Raw genomic sequence first — 21,905 nt, 5'->3', positions numbered from 1 at the left:
AAAAAGAACACGGAAGAATCAACTGTGCAAGACACCTGACGCCCTCTACTACGCCAGGCTGCCCCTCATGTCATTGCTGTGTGTGAGTCGCTTTCTACCCTTGCGTCATACCGCTAACATGCTGCCTGAGTGTACATTACTGGATGTAAAAATTTCACTGATGACTGTAAGTTGATTAAGTTGCTCTTTCTGAGTCGACATAATGATGGTCTCCATCAGCTCCCGCGTAACGGATGCGCACCAGACCCCAATCATGACCAGTTACATGGTACCTTACCCATTACATATGCACAGTGAACTCATTCATAACCATATTAACCTCCAACTGAAACGCGACATGAAAAGCCTCACCATCTGTCTCCAATAGAGCTATATTTCACTGCAGGTGGGGAATGCCGTGCAGCATTCTGGTGGACAGCTGTGTGGAATTCAGGGCTGGCTACAACTTGGTTATTTTTCCATGACTCAATCCATCACAATGAAACGCATCCCCAAATGCCTACAGCAAGGCTCACCAGAGAGACCACACCAGAGGGAGTTCAGGTGATGTTAGAATGCTACAAATTACATATAGAACACCTAAAGAAGACATTGCATTTTATAAAGCAAAGCAAATGTGTTGAACATTCCCTTGATTTCTCATGGCAGGCTCATGGCCAAGAGGCTCATGGCAAATATAACTAACTATAAATGCAAGCATGATGGGTCCTCTTGGTCACAGTGAGGAAATATAACCTGTGTTTTCCCTTGGGAAGAAGCCAAATTTAACAAAAACAATGAGAATATGACTAGATTAGTTTGTGTGTGTGTGTGTGTGTGTTTGTACGGAGGCTCTTCCTACTGACCTCTGCAGGGAGACCTTAATGTGCAGACTCTCCAGTGGCTGGTTCTTAAGGGGGTTGGCAAAATCAATATGGAAACCTAAAAGCATTACATGTCTTACAAGCTCTGCTGTTTCTGAAATCTCAAATCTCCAGCCCCCTTTTGTGCCGGGCAGCCATGTTTGACGCTGGAAGCCGCTTGAGGATAACAAGGTTCAGGTTGCTGGGGCAGCCACCCTGCACAGACCAAGGAGCTCCTTTATGCTCGAGAGAAGGCTCTTATTAAGGGTAAAAAAAAACCCTGTGAATACTTTGAAGTGAGATCCTGCGTCTGCCTTAGCTCCCAATCTTGGCCGCCAGATATAGTGCTGTTAGAGAGGGAGGAACGACATCTCTCTCTTTCTTTCTCTCTCTCTCTCCTACATCTATCCTTCTCCACTTCCTCCTGAACCTCACTGACTGCATACTGCTTTTAAGAGTCTCCCTGGTGCTCCTCTGGATCCCGGCAGAGCCGTATTTAACATAGCCTACCTCTTTGCCTAAGCGCCAGGCTGCCGTCCAGCTAAAATGCCTTAGTGTTTGTTCTTGGGGGCCTGCGCCCACAATATTAAGTGCATGTTAAAATGGCCAGTGACAGAGTTCCCCAAGCTGTCTACAGAGAGGTCTGCAATTACCCAACACACTAATAACCTCTGCAAATGTGCAAAAAAGGGTTTAGTGTAACCCGGGGCATGATTGCTACTCTGTTTTCCATTATAGGATCGGGGACTACAGTAATGTCAGAGTGGAAACAGTTGTTCTCAGGCAGAGGGGAAACGAGAGCATATCAGGGAAATGTGAAAATATGAATTGTGTAAAGTGGAAATGAAGATTCAAAACAGTATGAATGGTGATTGTCAAGGACAACACTGTGTGACAACTCAGCTGAAGACATACAGTACTGTTCTAGTTTCAAGACCTGGTGACAAAAGAAAAATGAAAAACATGATTTAGGAATTTCCCCTTTCCTCAATTTTCAATGTACCATGTATTGTGACGGCATCATTTATAGCACTAGAATGGTACCAACTTCTACCGATGAAACTGACGAAAAGATCCTATCCACAACAATAACAACACATACTGTAGTTCAATACCATACCACACCAGGCATTCCAGGCACCCACGACAACATCCAAGACTCCATTCTCCTTAAGTAAGTCAGTGCAGCATCACAATGTGTTTCTAAAGGTAAAGGGTGTTATTTGTAAGGTACTACACTGTGTTGAAATAACCAAGCAATAAGGAGAAACTGCAGAACCCCAGCTGTGTCCACAATGTCTCTTTGGTGATGAGGTAGGGGTCGGTTTGTATGTGTGTGTGTGGTGGGTCTGCATACAGAGCTATAATAAAATGCTTACCATTAAAAATCTATAACTTAATTTCCAGTCTCATATTAATCAAATGAATACTGCAGTAGCCATGGATCAGGCTCCTTCTGACTGCCATTACTGGGGGAGCCAGCCTGGGTTTTCAAATGAGCCCCTCGGAGGAAACGTCTAATTAGATAGCATGGAGGAATGTGTGTGTGTGTGTGTGGTGAATCCTCAAGAATCCCAACTCCACTCAGCTCCTGTGCAGCTGGCTCAACCAGCTCCATTTAGAGATCCGTGGGAACACAATTTATACACGGCGCCTGAGAACCCTGCGAGTGTTCTGGAACACATCCCGGTTCTCCTGGGAAACCTCAGAGCAATTTGGAAGCACGTCTTCAGCATTTTTGTAAACAAAGTATTTTGAGTGTGAAAAACCTGACCATTGAGTCACGAAGGTTTGGTGATCAAGGATTAGACCTTCCCTCACCTGTGGTCTTTTCTGTTGAATACTCAAAAGACTTTTTTAAAACTGAGTTCTAGATATCTGTACATACATTTCTACCTATGTTTACAGCCAGGCCACCTAGACATCAAGAGCAGATTTTAAAGAAGCTAAATCATAACCACACATACATCATAACATGCAACACCCAACAAAAAATGGAGTGTTCTATGAAAGCTTTGACTCTTCGACTTTTTATTAATATCGCTAGTATTATCATTACAAGGCCAGTATACAAAATGGACACATACTTCACCATGTGAATCACGGATGCTATTTCTGGCAGCACGTCTACAGGCATAGACAAGCTAAATGTTGACTTACCATGGAGGCCGTTCTTCATGTGATATTATTAAAAGCAACCTGCTAGTGTGAATCCCATATCCTATGGCCATTTTCACATGTGCTCGGAGGTGAGAGGATGGTCTAACACTTTCAGAGATGCTGAGAGACTGTCAGTTGGTATGTCAACTCACAGATGCGAGCACTACTGGGTGCCTTGACGGTCTTTTTCTGTGTGGTGGTACGGGCATAAGAACGGAACTAGAGTCATTGCAATTGTGATTCAGTGGGTATCCATATAAAGCAGTGTTATTTTGCTTCCTGAGAGGAAATGGTAAATAACCATCATTATCTGCCCCCCAGAGGGACTCAAGAAACTCCACAGGAATTTGGGCTGGATTGTTATTTGACGTCATACAACAATTGTGTACTAGGCCTACAGGAAGATCAAGATATCATCCATTTTTGGTGTGAGACAACAGAGAGGCAACAGCACCATTGATTAGATAACCACACAAGCAGGACAATGACAATGACAAGAGTTTCTACGGTTTATTTGGGTTGTGAAGTTGTGATCTGAATGCTTTTGGTTTTACAAAGTGTAAAATCAGTGTAAGAAACAGGGTTTACAAATATGTACAGAACAGTTTTGTTGGACTCAAGTTGTCGCTGTTATGTTTAACAGAGCTGAGAGGTTGCATTGAGTTGTTCCTGTAGGTTTCTCCATGCACTAACCAGCAGTCTTGCACAGCACAGCACAGCAGTGGAAAATATACGCATCAGAAGCCAACACTTTCAGATGCTCTTCATTTTGGGATAAAGATGGCCCCAGGAAGGTAAGCACAATAAAGAAGGAAAACAAAAACTCAAAACAAAAATAAAAGACAGTTTCTGTTTCACATTCCTGATCATTTCATTGGTGCTTGGCTGTCTTTCTTTGACCACATTTACAAGAAAAGCTTAAGCAAACAAAATAATCTTCTTATATTGTAGTTACACTAAGTCAAGATTTATAGCAAATATATACCTATATAATTTTATACGTATTATTAACTGTGCATTATAACAAGTTTATTAAATAAATCATTACGAAAGTTGCTCTGAAACAGAACAAATATTTTGAGCGGGGGAACCTCGCCTATTGTAATGGAGGCTAGAATGAGCGCGGAACTTGCAGTTCACCTTGTTGAATTGTTGAAGGTTGGTCCAGATATACAACAACAGAAACAAAGGCTAAATAGAGAATACCATGTACAGTTGGAGATGCTAATGTCACCACGAACTATAAGACTGCAGAGTCTTGAAGCTACGTCAAATTACCAATGACATGTCAAAACAAAACCTGGGATTTATTTGGACAACAACTGAATGCTTTTTTCCTTTTGTTGTTTCTAGCGCGTTTCTAGATTTCTCTAATGTGCAATATATTATAAAATAAATTCTTTCAATTTTAAAACAAATTTTGGCATTTCAAAATTCATAGACATATATTATTATTTTCCTTCAACTGTGCAAAACACCCTTGGGCCTGCACAATAAATAAAGGTGAATCAGTAGGTACAGTGAAATTATACAACATTTATACAAAATAGAATAGAGTCAAATAAGAGTAGACAACATAGCGAGCACCTCCTAGATTTTAAGTCAGTAGACAAGATCAAAATATGTACCATTTGCTTTAAGTCCTGCCGCTTGTGTGTTTATGTGTTAGACTGCTTCGGTTTTGAGTAGAAATAGCACCTTTTTTGCCCTCCCCCCACAAGAAGAGCACCCAGCCGATTGCTATAGCATAGTATTGTCTGTACTGAGAGTGTGTATGCTTGATTGTCACATGTCCGAACCTCTGAGTTATAATACGAGTACACACGACATGGGTCAGGATCAGTGTAAAAAGGATGTAGAAAACAGTGTGCCGAGTGCAGGTGAGTGGATTGACCTGTGCACCTTACAGTCTGTTTGGACGTTTCAAAAAGGCAGATTTTGGAAATTAAGTCCAAAAAAAAAAAAGAATAATAATAAAGAGGAGAAGAAACACTGGGACCTACAAGTAGAGAATGGTGTTCAGGACAGAGCCCCACATGGCAAAGGCCTTAATGACTTAAGGTATATAGTACCTGTACACACCAAGGTTTGAGGGGGTCTCGGAATGAAGTTGATCAAAGATACAGTCGATCTATGTGTGTTTCCACAGAAGGAAGGAGGGGCTGGTAACCAAACTAGCTAGGGTTTGTTTGTTTGTTTGTTTGTTTGCAGGGGGTGGTTTTGTTTTGTATTGTTTTCTGTCCCTTGGGGAGAGCTCATGTGTTGTTAGCGTCGCTGCTGGTGGACTGGTCGTCCTCGGCGTGCTTGAACATGAGGATGGAGTTGTAGATCTTGAGGGCCGGGCCCAGCTTCACGCTCATGATCTTCACGATGTCCCGCTGGGTCAGGAGCAGGAAGGCTTTGCCATCGATTTGCTGGAGTGGGGGGTTGGGATCAGAGAGGAGGAGGAGAGAGGGTCCAATCAGAGTAGGTTACTTTAGAGCAATGTGCAGAAAAAACAACCTTACCATGCTTGCCCTCAGCAAACTCATCTTTTCCCCATCAATGAGCTTGGTTTTTGGCTGTAGTCAAAGGCCCATCTATATATTGAAGTTGCATTTTGGTGGCACTTAATGTCTTAATGTTGTTTATCACTGTTTAATTATAGAGCCTTTCTTGTAATTCCATAGTAAAAAGACTGATGTGTTTTAAAGGAGCCATTTGAACTCTGATCACTCCATTTGTGGAAAATGGAATCCCAGCCTTTGGGAACTCGATGAAGTGAGGCTGAACACTCTGAATACTGATTAAGACTGGTTACGTTGTTGGAACAGTCTTTGATGGGATTTCCTCTCTCCCTATCCCCATCTAATACCAACACATGCCATATGGAGCTGTTCAGATAACACAGGATCCCTCATCCCACGCTGAAAGGCTCTGGATAGTAATGTGTAATGAAACTGGCTGACATGTCCAACTCATGACCAACTCCATCTCACAATATTATACATGGTCATTATTAAAAAGATAAAAAAACTAGTATTCAATTAAATAGCAGGTGAATGATTTGACAGAATGAAGGCCACAATAAAGAGCTCTAGCAACTGCTTACCTCTTCTCTGAACTGCTTGGCCTGTTCGACACAGCCTGGTAGAGAGTGGATGAAGTCAGCAACCTGTAAAGAGCAGGAAAGAGTGAGGCCTGAGCGCATACTCCCTTGTGGATGCACCAACAGACAGCTGCACACAGCACAGATGCTGGAAGTAGCCGTTCATATATTTTATAGTCCACTTGGAGCCCGTCCATGTTAATGCCCTTGCAGAAGAGTCTCCTCACAGTCACAACAATGGGAGCGCACACGGAGTGCACAGAGCCAAATGTACATGGTGGTGACATGTCCATCATTTGAACCCCACCAGACCCTTGTGCATGCGTAAAATAGAACACTGAACCCTGGGTGAGGATGACCGATGACAGACACATCATGGGTTAAACTGTATCCAACCGTTTCTCCACAAATATAAGGTACTGCATTGGCCTAACATCCAATATGCTATCCTATATCCTATATCCTATTTGCTCACTTGCGTAAAGTAGAACCCCAAAGGAGCACACCTACGGTTAAGTCCTACATATTGTTAGGACTATTTAGAGTGCTGGTTATTAATATGCCAATTGAATAATCTGATCCCAAACAGAGAAGGGCAGTTGGACTGAGGTGCGTAGTGTTCCCCTTGTTTCGAGCTGGCAGGGCAGAAACAGAGCACAGAGCCCGTCCCAGAGATGTGTGTGGGAGCTGTGTAGAGCCCAGCCCGTCCCAACGCCGCCTCCGCCGGTCCACTCACGCTGCTCCTGCCTCTGCAGCACAGCGCAGCGCACGGGGAGAGGAGAGGTGAGCCACGGCAACATGAGGGGGTGAATGTTCTCACAGGAGGCAGCTTTCACAAACGGCCATTAATAGAATACAGGAGTGGGCTTTCCAGGGAGGCGCACACACAAAAAAACCCAGAACAGCACCTTCGGTTAAGGTAGAGCCAGGAGGCAAATGGGTTCAGGTTAAAAATGGAGAGTTCCAGCTTTCGAACACTGCTTTTGAAACTAAATCACAGGATTTTTTTGCCTGTTTAGCTTGGTTTCAAAATTATGCAACTATGCAAGATCCTCCCTAGTTAAGTGCAAACCACCAGACTGAACAATGAGGAGTAAAAATGACAAGTGGTGGAATATGGCAACCAGTTAAACCTTTTTACTCAACAGCAATCTATTCAAATGACAGTGCATCAGGATTATACTCTTTTTTAGTATTAAATAACCCTTCAACAATTTGAAAAACAAAGATGTCATTAATCAGAAATAAAGATTTTTCTTTTTTCCCCTTAACACTAGGAAGAGCACTAATAGTACAGAAATAACCTCCTCTCTCTCCCTTCCTCCTTCCTCCCTCTTTCTCTCTCTCTCTCTCTCTCTCTCTCTCTCTCATGCTCTAGGTCATACCCATGAATAACATTCAATTTCAGTCCAACATCACTGAGGTCAAGACCTTGACTGCGAGACGTAATTCCGAAGCAGTGGCTTGCACACTAGCTCCATAGGCTCTAGGCATGGAGGTCTCCTGGATCAATGAATCAATGCAATGCATCGCCACCAAATGGGTTCTGTGCAGCTCTTGACCTCTGGGGCTCCTCAGCCACTGCTCCTCACTCTGTATGGGGGGGGGTAATGGGCTGTTCATGACTGGTCAGCCTACAGGCTAGACTGAGGAGGTCAGTGGAAAAAAGGAATGACGAGGTGCTTTTGGAATTGCCTGTAACATCATTCATAGCCATTTGCAATCATTGTTTGGGTTATGGATCTTGGTATTTTGTAGCCGGCTTGCATGTGTAGTCATTTAGGGGTAGTATGGCAATGGAGTCCTTTCACTCAAACCCATCTAGTGGAGTGAAATCAGAGGAGCACACGTTCAGTGATGGGATGAACCTTGAGCACTGAACACATAACAGCGGCCAGCAACCACAACAACATGCACTACTGTGTGTGTTAGTGTGTGAGTGTGTGTGTGTGTGTGTGTGTGTGTGTGTGTGTGTGTGTGTGTGTATATGTGTGTGTATATGTGTATATGTGTGTGTGTGTGTCTGTGCGTGCGTGCGTGCGTGTGTGTGTGTGTGTGTGTGTGTGTGTATATATATGTGTGTGTATATGTGTGTGTATATGTGTGTATATGTGTGTGTATATGTGTGTGTATATGTGTGTGTGTCTGTGCGTGCGTGCGTGCGTGCGTGTGTGTGCGTACGTGCATGCGTGTGTGTGCGTACGTGCATGCGTGTGTGTGCGTACGTGCATGCGTGTGTGTTTGTGTGTGTCTGGGTGGGTGTGTTGGGGGGGGAAGATACAGGAAACTCTGAGATGTAGGGCCAGTGGTGTACTGTATGTCACTAATGCAGGGGCTTCTGCAATAGGTAACAATCTCCAACAGAGATCATATACTTACAAATCCTCACACAAGCGCAGTCAGACATGCTGTGCTGATAAAAAAAGAGGCGGTCCTAAGACACACACCACTGTGATTGGCCAGAGATCGTAGGAGGAAGGTCTAGAGCAGGGAGAGCCCACTGAGTATCAGCACTAATGTAGCACTGGGCTGCGGCAGAGCAAAACAGCCCCCATCGTGGACACAAACCTTCACACTATTAATTGTTGTGTATTCAACAAATGCCACTGAATACTGTGCCATCTAGTTAGGCCAGCTTCCAGCTCATCAGAATAGTTGGATGACACCTTCAATGGACAAATACAACCACGTGGTTTTGTTTTCACCGAGACAGACTGCACTTGATGTCAAGGGAAATGAGGAAATGCCTTCATGGAGAACATCAGTGATATTATATGTAGGACTAGGCTGCAGCAGAAGGTAACTGCCCCAAAAGGCATCAGGTAATTACAAACCCCGCATCAGCTGATCCAGATATATTGAGAGAATTTAAGAAGGGAGGAGACAAGTGCATTACTGTAGGGGTGTGTGTGTGTGTGTGTGTGTGTGTGTGTGTGTGTGTGTATATATGTGTGTATATGTGTGTGTATATGTGTGTGTATATGTGTGTATATGTGTGTGTGTCTGTGCGTGCGTGCGTGCGTGCGTGTGTGTGCGTACGCATGCGTGTGTGTGCGTACGTGCATGCGTGTGTGTGGCGTACGTGCATGCGTGTGTGTTTGTGTGTGTCTGGGTGGGTGTGTTGGGGGGGGAAGATACAGGAAACTCTGAGATGTAGGGCCAGTGGTGTACTGTATGTCACTAATGCAGGGGCTTCTGCAATAGGTAACAATCTCCAACAGAGATCATATACTTACAAATCCTCACACAAGCGCAGTCAGACATGCTGTGCTGATAAAAAAAGAGGCGGTCCTAAGACACACACCACTGTGATTGGCCAGAGATCGTAGGAGGAAGGTCTAGAGCAGGGAGAGCCCACTGAGTATCAGCACTAATGTAGCACTGGGCTGCGGCAGAGCAAAACAGCCCCCATCGTGGACACAAACCTTCACACTATTAATTGTTGTGTATTCAACAAATGCCACTGAATACTGTGCCATCTAGTTAGGCCAGCTTCCAGCTCATCAGAATAGTTGGATGACACCTTCAATGGACAAATACAACCACGTGGTTTTGTTTTCACCGAGACAGACTGCACTTGATGTCAAGAGGAAATGAGGAAATGCCTTCATGGAGAACATCAGTGATATTATATGTAGGACTAGGCTGCAGCAGAAGGTAACTGCCCCCAAAAGGCATCAGGTAATTACAAACCCCGCATCAGCTGATCCAGATATATTGAGAGAATTTAAGAAGGGAGGAGACAAGTGCATTACTGTAGGGGTGTGTGTGTGTGTGTGTGTGTGTGTGTGGGAGGGGAGGTGGGGTTTGAGAGGGAGGAAGATAGAAGGAACTCATATCGAGAGAGTGTCAATAATGCAGGAGAACATTGCTGCAATAGGTAACCACCACCCCCAGTATACATCCAAACTGATCAGACCAGGAGAGGGGGGGCAGGGAGGAGAGGTCCAGGGGGACTGGGAGAGCAGGGAGGAGGGCTCACTCCACAGCTCTGGCACAAGGCCAGCGGATCTCAAAGCACTGGGCTTTAATTGATGCTGCGCTCACCCTATTTGCATGAACCACAGGCTGCCTTACAACCTTGCACGCCATGTAGAGCTGGCTGGGGCAAAAGGAATAAATATGCAAATAGGCCTCTACCTAGCTAAATTAGTGCAGGAGCGTGGCATTTAGCTTCTGCTAATCCATCTTCGGTGGAGGAGACATTCTTAAGTCTGTGTAGCCGGCTCAAGGAGACTGGTGCCAATTAGAATTCATCCAGCAGTAGCCGAAGTCTCTCAAGCATTTAAATCTGCATCACAGAGGGCAGAATTTACACCAAATAATCTGATGACGGGAGGAATAAAGTCATCAACAATGTGTACAAGTTAACTAAAATTACTGCATTTCAGTTTAAAAACAATTACTTCAAAATGAATAATTGTACTCTTCAGGGATGCTTCAATTTACAGAATGTAACACTACTGAGATTGTAGATTAGCATATATTGCTGAGATGTATATAACAAACAACAAGTAAATAAACAATCAAAGCCATGGGAACACTGCCCCCACCCCCACAACCACCATCACCAAGTGTTCAAGCAACATCGTTTGCCTTAAATAATTGCTTCAAACTCTGTAGGTAGAGGAATTGCTACATCATGTTCCTTTCATATCTGAGCATGTTGTATCATGAAATCCTTCCATGCCCAGATTTTCATGCAAGTCAAGTTTGCAGCAGCCAGCGCAGAGATGTGAACTCCCCAGCTCTCTTGAATCGTTATCCTGTACAGCCTGTAGGCCAGGTGAGTGAGACTCAAGGCCAGTACAAACACCCTCAGCAGATCATATATTAAACATCTAAACCCTCCCTTCCTCTCCCTGCACTTTCTGACCACATGTCTTAGATATTCTCACTCAATATCAGAGAGAATGAAGATGCAGTGTGCATTTGAAGAGGGACGAGGAATGTGAGTGCTGGCTCCCGACAACACACTGATGTGATGTCTGCTTCTCTGAATACAGCATCAGCTATTCCATAATCCTCCTCGCCCCCGAAGTCATAAATTCAGGTTAATTTTTCCCCCTCACCTCTGAATGACCCCTAAGAATCCCTGTAGACATTCCTCAGTTCAGATTTACAGTGAACAGTCATTTCACTAAGCTTGTCAGTGTGGCATGTTTGCCTTCGACATTTATACTAGCTGAAGGCGAAAAGTGATATGAACAAAAAACCTATAATACAAATATATGACAACACTAAAGATTTAATCAATAGCACTTGACCTGGTAAAAATCACATTGTGGCTATTTCACTAATCCCCAGGCAAATTGAATTGATGTAGTTTACTGTCGGACTGCTGAAATAATTCTTTGCATTAAACCAGCTTTGAATGAGGCAACACAGCTGTTTGATTGGATGGGCTCTGCTCTGTTCTTAATGAATGCATTGGTACCTTTTGGCCACCGTATATGGGTGCTGCTTAACATAAATCCTACATAAATCAGAATAGACAATATGACTAAAACCTTTCAGTTCTATAACCCTGCCGTCCAGGATGGTCATAAACATTTCTTCTTTCAATAGCTCAATGAAAGGCACTTACTGGAGCCTTAATAAGCACTGGTTCAATATAGATGAGCTAGTTTTTCCAGACACTGTCTGTGTAAACATTATAATGCTCTTCCAGGAACTGATTCAATCACAGCAACATACATTAATTAAAGTACAGTGTTATGGTGCTTGTTCAGGCCTGGACAAACTGCTCATATTTGCATGAAGAGGCGATTAGAAGACAGTGTGAGAGCACAGCGTTACTCTAATCTATAGCTAATGTTTACCCTGAGTAGCTGCCAGCTGACTAGGTGGGTGTTTTTTGAGCATTTTGTAACACTCAGTTTTGGCTTAAGTCTTTCCCTCGGAGGCACAAAATCATTTCCTCTGTTCTGTCACAACTAAAAACACTTGCCATGACATTTCCTCTTGGTATTCTCGACAGCCCAGCGAAAGCTCTAAACCCGAGCCACGTGTCTGTGGTTGTGAGAGCTCCTCTCGGCCTCTGGTGTGGCCTTGTTTTGTGTTGTGTTGATCAGTATAGTTCCTGGGCCCTTGGCCTTAATTGACAGCATGATTGGACATTACTGTACTCCAGACAGCATGAGAGCCTGTTTTTCTGAGTGCTTTCTCCTCGTCATGCTGGAGGGGGCAGCTGAGGGGGTGTAGTGTGTGTTGGTTGGGGGGGTGGATGTGGAGCACAGAGCCGAATAATCCCTTTGCCTCATCAATCGCCGTCACCCGGCAACGGAGTGGTGGCTGGTGGTGGGGGGCCTGAGTGAATGGCTTAGATGATAGCAGGTCTTCAGAGACACTATGACATTTCAGATGAATCTTTTCCTACTGGGGAGAAAGGAGCTAGAGAAAACAGCAAGGACCTTCTCTTTCAAGTTTGATCAGCGGTGAGCATTAACAATTCAATCTGAGCCAACGCTGCCAGTGAACGCTCATCTGGGTGCAATGAAACGCCTCTCTTTGGGGGCATATTCAGCATACCGGTTGGATTAATAAACAACGGTGATTTGCTACAAATACTTTTTTAGACGTACTGTTGCAATACCTCTTTGGGCAGCCAAGAACGTTTCAAGGACATGGTTTGTGTCTTTGAGATCCTTTCTATAATGTAGACTTTTAGGATGAGGGCCAAACTCACTCTTCTCCCTCGGTCTCTCGCTCTCAAACATATGCTCCAACAAACTCCTTATCTCATTCCAACGTCATTACCATCTTGCCAAACATTTAGTCTTAAAATATAATAGGAACAGTGCTCACTTGCTGTTCTTTTACTATGCCGTTAGGATGCCAAGAAGACCTCATGAAACCTTCATGAAACATGAGGTCATGTGCTATAAAGCTACCCAAGCTCGGATGCAACTTACTTTTGTTGACGTTTGTCATTTCATTCACCTTTCCTCTAACAACACATCAACTGGTGAGACCTGTTTACGGTCTCCTCTACTCCAGCTGGAGGAGGAGAGTGCAGCGTTTATAAGCTCAGTGTGTTTTGCTGACCGACAGCGGGGTCAGAGTGTGTCTTACATCCCGTAACTATGGCAATGCTCGAGTGAGGCGTCACAGTCTGAGGCTAAAGGGCCACCATCAGCAGTGAGGTGGAAATGGAGTGGAGAGAGAGGGTGGAGAGAGAGAGGGAGAGGGAGAGAGGGAGAGGGAGAGAGGGAAAGGAAGAGAGAGTAGGCAACACTCAACCTGTAACCCCCTCATCAAAGCAAAGAAAATAAAGCTTCCTTGATATCAGAGACACAGACACACACAGATGTGCATGACTGCGCGCACACACACACACACACACACACACCTTTAACCACAAGCTTAGCTGCTTCAGAACATCATGTTCGGTACAATGCCAATTCCTATTTGAGCAGCTGTATTCATGTGCATGATGGCCGGACGGATTTTAAGAAGAAAAATTGATTCAGTTGAGCTGCTTCTCTACAGTAGGTACCGATAGAAAAACAATGGGCCAGATGGGCCAGTCTATAGCATCTTACTGCAGCATGCACTCACTGCAGCCTGCTTACTCATAATCCAAATGTGTCACACATAAACCTGACTTACATGTAAACATGTAAAACATAGTTATAGTTATTAGCCGAGTTACACCCTTAAGTGAAACCCACCACGTCTTCCCTTGACACTAACCACACTCCTCACACATTACCCGTCACAGTCAGAAATGACAGCGATTAAACATCATTGAGCATATGAAGAAAAATTATTTATAGAAATAATAAACAAATAGCTGCAAAGAGAAGAGGCCATTAGGTCTTAATGACAGCTAATTAGCCACTCATTTGTAGCCATCAAACATCCAGTCCCATAAAGAGTGGTCTCTGAGCCCCACTGAAAGCTTTAGGGCAGTGATTATGAAGTAATGAGCTATACCCAAGCTTGTTCACATGACTGAACTTGAAAGACGCCTCGCCACCAACCATTACAGCACAATGTATGCTAACAACCAGACTGCTGTGCGAACTGTGTGGAGCTGCAAGAGTAGCATTCATTAAGGTGTCTTTATTGAGGACAACAAAAACAGGGATATGAGTAATCCCTAATCTAATCAGCGGTTACAGCTGTGGTCTAATGGATGGCTGAGGGGACGTAACCTACACTTGGCACTGTGTGTGAGCATGTGGCATTGGCACAGATTTGGGCCGATCACTGAGCAGCAACCGACTGCATTATTGTGGTAACGAGAGGTGGGTTATAGACAGAATACTGCAATCGATCACTTAACTCAAGTATCCTGTTTTGAATTGTGGATCACTGATCTAAGCTAAGGTTTCTGTTAACTTAAATGTACTGATTTCAATAATGCACATGTTGCTACATGATATGAGCGTCGATCAACAGAAAGAGAAGTAAAATGAGATATTTTGATGATCTGAATTCTAGGTTAGTGTTCTTCGGTTCTAAGAGTGTGGGTTCCTCACCTCGTCTACGGTCCAGTGGGCGACGCGGCTGGCTTGCACACCTGCAACCCCGGGCAGTAGCTTACAGTGCTGCTCCCAGCACAGCGGCAGGTCCCTGCTGGGGTGCGCCGACATTGCAGACAGGAAGACCGACTGGTGGAGGGCCTGCTGAAGACTGTCCACATTACGCTCCCCTAGAGAGAGAGAGAGAGAGTGAGAAAGAGAAAGAAAGAGAGAGAGAGAGAGACATTTTTTACATACAGAGGCATTACTAATCCTTCAATTACACCAGTTGCGTTTGCTTTGACATTTTCAGAAGCGTCCCAGAAACAACCTCTATAAAAAAGAGTCGGTACGTGCTTGAAGCAACGCATATCATGGATACAGTTTCTGGGACACTCCTCAAACGTGCCGCCGACACAACTGCTGGAAAAAGAGCATTAACTACAGTGTCAGTTCTGTGGACGCAACGCAGACAGGGATTAAGCTAGTCCTTTCATCACATCATTTTTAAAATAAAAAAGTAAAAGAATAAAAATATATAAGAAGTCAATTCAATAAGAATGCATTCAAAAAGGAAGGAAAAGGGAGAGAGAAATGGAAAGAAGGAATTGTGAGAGAAATGGCAGATGAGTTGGAGAGATAGAGTGAAAGATAAAGAGATGAAAGAGCTGCTGAACAACAGATAAAGGAAACAAGAGCGAGAGAATGGGAGGATGGGAGCGGAGGAGGGAGAGACAAAAATATCAAATTAATTCAGCTGCATACACAAATATTGCATATTAGGCTTTGTCTTTATACACTAGAGCCCATAACCAAACACCATGTTCTGCTGGATAGGCCTGATATTAGCGCATTGCCCATCACAGAAAGCACATCACAAGGAAGACCATGGGTAGCCAAAAGGCTGAGAGCTGTCACTGTCCCACACACACACACACACACACACACACACACACACACACACACACACACACCTCCTATGAGTACAGCTGTGTGGAATAGCAGGCTCTGCTAATTAAAAAAGGCTTGATAGACAGACAGTCATTCATGGCCATGCACTGCTGGGAGCTAAATGAGGAACTGGAGGGGCACGTTGGTTAGCTTCATAATAACACTAACACCTCCCTCCCCTACACAGCCAGACACAGAGAGAAGATCAGAACCCCAACACAAAACCCTCACACTGAGAGAATATTTCGACCTCGACACAAAACCCTCACACTGAGAGAATATTACGATTACGATCTCGACACAAAACCCCCACACTGAGAGTATATTACGACCTCGACACAAAACCGCCACACTGAGAAAATATTACGACCTCGACACAAAAACCTCACACTGGAACCCCACACTGAGAGAATATTACGACCTCGACAAAAGACCCCCAGACTGTATTAATCCCGCTACACATAGCAGCCGAGAGCGGGAGGTAAAGGTAGCGGCTGAGTTAGCGGCGGAAAGCCTTCGGAAAGCCTGGCTAATACGGCAGCAGTGGGAGCAGCTAGCACCGCGGCTCTGGGTTAAACCCACAGGGATGGAGCAGGAAGGAACAAAGGGTGGGAAAAGTGAGGGAGAGGAAGAAAAGAAGGGAGGAGACGTGTGTGCTTAGTGAAGAACAACAATCATTGTGTTCGTGCTCTTTGCAGGGATGGGGATTGAGATTGAGACTGGATTAACTGATAATGTATGTATTGGATTCATTGGTGATGAGCATCAGACAGAGATCTCTTTGGGAAAAAGAGAAAGCGAAGCTTAACTGAGCGCCCAGATGATGAGTGGCGGCAATTACAATTAGTTTTACAATGCGTCTCGTTAAACTTTGGGATTAAATGATCTCATGGGAGGCTTATGTAGGATGAGAAGGAAAAGTGCTGATTCACTGCACCTGACAGTCTGCAGATGACAAAACTCTTCTGCATACCTGTTTTAAAAAAATGAAAGAAAAATCTGTTTTGTTTTGTTCTTTCGAACAAATAATCAGAAATACTTTTTGAATACCAAAAATACAGATATTCCCTTGGATATTTCCTCCTATATGGAGGCATTTAGAAACCCTCACTGAAAGGGTTCCTTCTGCTTAGGCACAGTGACCATACGGGCCCTTAGTAAAGCTGAGCAGTGGAGCTCTGCGGTCCTCTGAGTGCTGGCTCTGCTGAATCCTCTCCTCAGCTCTCCCTGGCTCCATATTTGCCTCCACAAGCCCACAGGGTGGACGGGGGCGGGGGCGGGAGCGAGACGGGCAGGGCTGGGCAGCCACTGGAGAGAAAGGCTCTGCTCTACCCGTCACCACCGCCAGCCTGTGCCAACCTACCCACATGAGAGCCATGCCGGCCCCTTTCAATAGCCTTCACGCCAGACACGCTCACCGGGAACATGACATTATGCACGTGCTCAGAGAGAGGGCTGTGCAATAAACAGAATGCCTGTTTTCCTCTCTCTTACACACACACTAACACACACACACACACACACACACACACACACACAGTAATGTAGTCAGTGGGGAAAATGCCACTGACCTCTTCACAGGGGATTGTCAGAGCATGAAGGCTCAGCTGATTTCACATACAACGCGATCCTACCACAGAGCGCCTCGAGACGCTCAGATCTCCATCAAACAAAAATCCCATCCAGAGCAGTTGGATCATGTAATGCCTTGGAGGTGTGACTGGGTGAGTGTTGGTGTGTGTGTGTTTTTGTGTGTGTGTGTGTGTGTGTATTTCCATGCATCGTTTGCAACGCTCCTGGCATACAAAAAAGTGTTGCGTTGTTGTTTTGCTCCCCAGCTCTGTAAATCCTGGGTGGGAGTGTGTTGACGCTAATCAGAGATGTTCTAAATTATGCTAATCTGGCCCAGCATGCCAGGGCTCCCCAGCATGAGGCGGCTGCGCCCACAAAAGCAGCAGCATCTCAACTACAGCTGAGACAGGGTGGCGCACACACACACACACACACACACACACACACACACACACACACACTCTAACGAAGGTCCGCTCAGTGAAGTCACTTCCTGCTTACTGCAGCATTTGTAGAGAGAAAGGAAGAGACAGAGAGAGAGTTCCTTGAACACTGCCACCTCTCCTCTCCCATCCACGTTTCTCTTCATCTCTTTCCGCCTTTGCTCATCTTCTTTTTCCACTCCTCTACTGCCGAGCCTTCTCTGTCCATCTCTCTCTCCCTTGCTCCTCTCCTTACTCTAACTACCTATTTATTTCCGAAGCAGCTCATTGTATCGGGCAAAAACAAAGTTTGAGGCCTTTTCCAAGATCATTAGTGTCAGTGCGTAAACACACACTACAGAGCAAACACCACCACATCACCTGTCACCTGTTTGAGACACCAGGTTTGACGGGCTTGTTACACTTCACCCAGAGAACTTCCAAAGAAACACGGCACTAGACAAAGCCAACCTGCTCTCCCTCTTGCAGCTAGCACCAGTCAGAGGGACAGTCGGAGTGGATTTGTGCCATTCTTACAGCTGCCCATTTCCACAGGGAGCCTTTCACAAGCTTTTCTGCAGTTTTCTGGGTAACAACATCAGCAAACGTTACTATGGGTGAAGACTCTTCTGGCCCAAACGGAACTTCTGGCAGACTTCCACAAGCAATTAATAACAACACAGTCCCTCTAGTCAGTGTTTCTACACCCAAAGTAAACTAGATGTACCGCAGAGTGGTACAAAATATGACCGCCGCCCAGTCCAGCACATGTTTTCCACAAAAATGTCACGCTGAAAGGCATATATGATTCTAACTGTCTCACTGAATTGCATTATGCACACTCAATTCTTACTGGTATCTGCTAGACAACAAATACCAAAACATGATTAGTTCATAGATTTCACATGTAATATACATTTTATACAACCCCACCCCCATCTTGCCTGTTCATAATTCTGAGAAATTCTTGAATTGTGTGCATGTACATGTTTATGTTTATGTGTGGGTGGGTGTGTGTGCGTGTATGTGCATGTGCTTGTGCGTTTGCCTGTTTATGTGCCTGTGTGTGTGCGCATGTGCATGCATGCGTAAATATGTCTACTGTGTGAGTATGTGTCATACGTAGGATTACTGTGAATGTTTGTGTGTGCGTGTGTATCTTTTTATGCACATGTGTGCATATGGAATGGGTTTACATGACCCCTGGAGGCAAACATACGCAAAAAATTGGTCATCCTAGGCCCTACGGTTCTCAAGATATTCACAGAAAACTGTGTCTGCCCTACCCTCCTTTCGGGGGGTCCAGTCCAGCGGGGGGGCTACAGATCAGAACGAAAAGCAATGGTTCCATGCTATCCATGTGGGGTTACATGCCCACCAAGTTTCGTCTTTCAGTGTCCCGGGAATCCTACAGGCCAGTTGGTGTATGGTAACATTACAACACCTCATTTTTACTTTTTTGTGTTTAACTAGGTGGCGCTATACATGAAATGAGTGGTTATGGAATGGGTTGACATGGCCCTTTAAAATCAACATACAAAAAAAAAATGGTCCTCCTAAACCCTACGGTTCTCGAGATATTCACAGATCAAAACGAAAACAGGAGGTTCCATGCTATCCATGTGGGGTTACATGCCCACCAAGTTTCGTGTACCCCGGTCTTACAGTGTCCCGGGAATCCTTGACGGATATTTGGACATGCGAAAAAGCAATCTGACCTGCGCGGCGGTCATAATAACAAGTAAATCATGTTAGCTATTTAGTTCAGGCTATGTCTAGCCAGTATTATTTAGGGTTACTATTCAAAGAAAAGAACACACATCCTTCCGATGAAATATTCTACAGAAAAGTTGTTGTCAGAGGACTGAAAATTAGGTTGCATTTTTCATTTTCTTTCCCATAGCCTATTCCAGAAAAGCACGAGTCAATGGCACCAGCAAATGTTGCGTGTGAAATACCACGAAACATTATGAGTTCAGGTGGCTGTTATGAATCACGGCTCGTTACATTCTCGCTTGTAGTGATAGAGACAAACTGATCAATCTGCCCACTTGTCTTCAGCCAAACGGAGCGAATGACAACATTAAGTGACAAATGACAACATGCAACTGCAGACTGAGCGTTAGGCAACACAACATGGCAGAGGAAACAGGTGGCCCCGTATGACAGCATGGAGTCAAGCCATCGCTGGTGCAGTCAAACGACCAAAACGGCCAACAGCAGATGTTCAATAAGGGTGTGTGTGCGTGTGCGTGTGTGTGTGTGTGTGTGAGGGGAGGATAAAACAATAAAAGAGAAAGAGAGATACTATAGATCAGAAGAAAACACATAGAGGAGGAAACATGGAGTGACTAAGAGAAAAAAAAGAGAGACAGTGAGAGTGAGTAGCAAATTGAGAGAGAGAGACTGGGAGACAGATAGACATGGAGGAGACAGACAGAGGATTAGGGAGGGAGTGAGAGAGATAGAAAGAAAGAAAGAAAGAAAGAAAGAAATAAAGAAAAAAGAGAGAGAGAGAGAGAGAGAGAGCGAGAGAGAGAGAGAGAGAGAATGAAAGAGAGAGAGAGGCTAAATGCTGTTCTCTTGTGTTGTGTCTCCCTGCTGGGGGCTGGCGGGGGGGGGCTGGCGGGGGGCAGGCTCAGATATTGGCTGTGAGCAGAGCAGAATCTCAACCAGGCTGGAGTCTGGAGATGTGCCAACCCTCAGCCAGGACAGTGAGTGTGATTTCACAGACACTTTTATCCAAAATTATAAAATATACTGTATATGCAAATTGCATTTTTATAGTCTATATGAATGGAAATGTTTGTCTGTGTGTGTGTGTGTGTGTGTGTGTGTCTGTCTGTCTATGAGTACAAGTATGACCATGAGGGCAATAGTAGGATAGTAGTATTATAGGGGTTTGAAGTGTACGGGTTGGGTGAAGCAGTGGTGTAAAGTGGTCGTGGTGTCTCTCCCAGAGAGACGGGAAAGGGGGCTTAGTTATGACGAAACCCAGAGAGAAGAGGGAAGAGCCACACTCAAAACACCGACACACACACACACACACACACACACACACACACACACACACACACACTCTTGAGAGCACAGAGAGAGAAGTAGGCCACAAGTTCACATTCTCTCTCTCTTATTTCTGAAGAAAGAAAGACAGTGAAGTGCACACACAGAAAAAGAAGAGGAAAGAAGACAAAGAGAGAGAACTAAGGAAAGACGAGGGAGAAAAACAGAGTAAAGGCCTATTCACACCAAGAACGATAACGATAACTACAACTATAATGATAAAAGCGTTCACACTGAACAACGATAAACAAAGTCTCTCCTTGTGTTAATGAATATGACGGTTAAAATTTGATGGGTTCTGACTATTAGCTTATCATTCTAAAAATTGCTCTGAAAGTGATCCCCAACGATATCGTTCTTCATGTCGTTATCGCTATTGTTTATGCTATTGTTTATGTGTGAACGTTGTCATTCATAATAACGAGAACGATATTTGTTTATAGTTATCGTTATCGTTCGTGGTGTGAATGGGCCTTAAGACAGCACAAAAATCAAACAAACACAAAGAGACCATTGCTCAGTAAAATACGCTCCAGAATATGTGGTGTGGCTGTAAGACACATGACAAAAGCGCCATCTCATCTATGGAAAGCCAGCTGGCCTCGTGTATAGTAGGAGTGCTTTGCAGTCTTTGTGACAAGACACACAGAGACAAAAGAAACCCTTTGAAACATTCAGGTACGCCCTGCAGGTGGGATGTGAGTGTTTTTCTAAGAACACAACAGCCAGTCACGAGGAAGGAATCCACCCTCTGCTCTTCGGCATTCTAGCTTCTGACTGACAAATAGAGCGTTTCTCACAACATCTACAACTTGCTCTCCTGCAGAAACGCATACTACAGGTGCCATGTCAAATACATATGCCAAAAAATCCTTGATGTCACAATCATTTGAGGTTACTCTGTCTTCTTGAATTTCCCCTTGAGGATCAATAAAGTATCTATCTATCTATCTATCTATCTATCTATCTATCTATCTATCTATCTATCTATCTATCTATGTATGACAACACTGAATTCACACAAGCGATGTAGGCTATTCATTTAGAATTCATTCATGCAAAACCACTCAGTTATATGATGACGAACACATACGTAAGCAGAGAAAATCAATACGGCTTGACCCCTGCCCATGGTTAAATCTTGTATTAATCCTCCATTAAATTCTTGCCTTCAGCAGATTAGTTTTAATTAGTGATCTCCGATCCGATTCACTATAGCAATAACCCGGCCTGGTGCTGCAAACCCAAGCCTCAATTGGCCTTGCTGATTTTGTTACTGGCACTGTGCTGCTCTCTGCAATTAAGAGACATTTTCTGCAACGCTACTAAATGCAACAAA

At 44.4% G+C, this 21,905-nt stretch overlaps 1 protein-coding gene across 1 annotated transcript in view; it reads right to left on the bottom strand.

Moving 5' to 3' along the window:
* Positions 1 to 3,498: 3,498 nt before the first annotated feature.
* The window catches only part of LOC125309329 (lethal(3)malignant brain tumor-like protein 4), an 84,925-nt gene continuing 66,518 nt past the window's right edge, over positions 3,499 to 21,905 (bottom strand). Inside the window, exons 18-20 of the mRNA XM_048266154.1 lie at positions 14,577 to 14,749; positions 6,094 to 6,156; positions 3,499 to 5,416 (exon numbers count right to left, since the gene is read on the bottom strand). Coding sequence (XP_048122111.1) covers positions 5,258 to 5,416; positions 6,094 to 6,156; positions 14,577 to 14,749 — 395 coding nt within the window. The 3' untranslated portion in view covers positions 3,499 to 5,257. The remainder of the gene's footprint in view (positions 5,417 to 6,093; positions 6,157 to 14,576; positions 14,750 to 21,905) is intronic.

The sequence above is a fragment of the Alosa alosa genome, chromosome 16, assembly GCF_017589495.1.
Source record: "Alosa alosa isolate M-15738 ecotype Scorff River chromosome 16, AALO_Geno_1.1, whole genome shotgun sequence".
Taxonomy (NCBI): domain Eukaryota; kingdom Metazoa; phylum Chordata; class Actinopteri; order Clupeiformes; family Clupeidae; genus Alosa; species Alosa alosa.
Note: the sequence above shows the minus strand (reverse complement) of the source record. Positions and strands in the feature narration are given on the sequence as shown.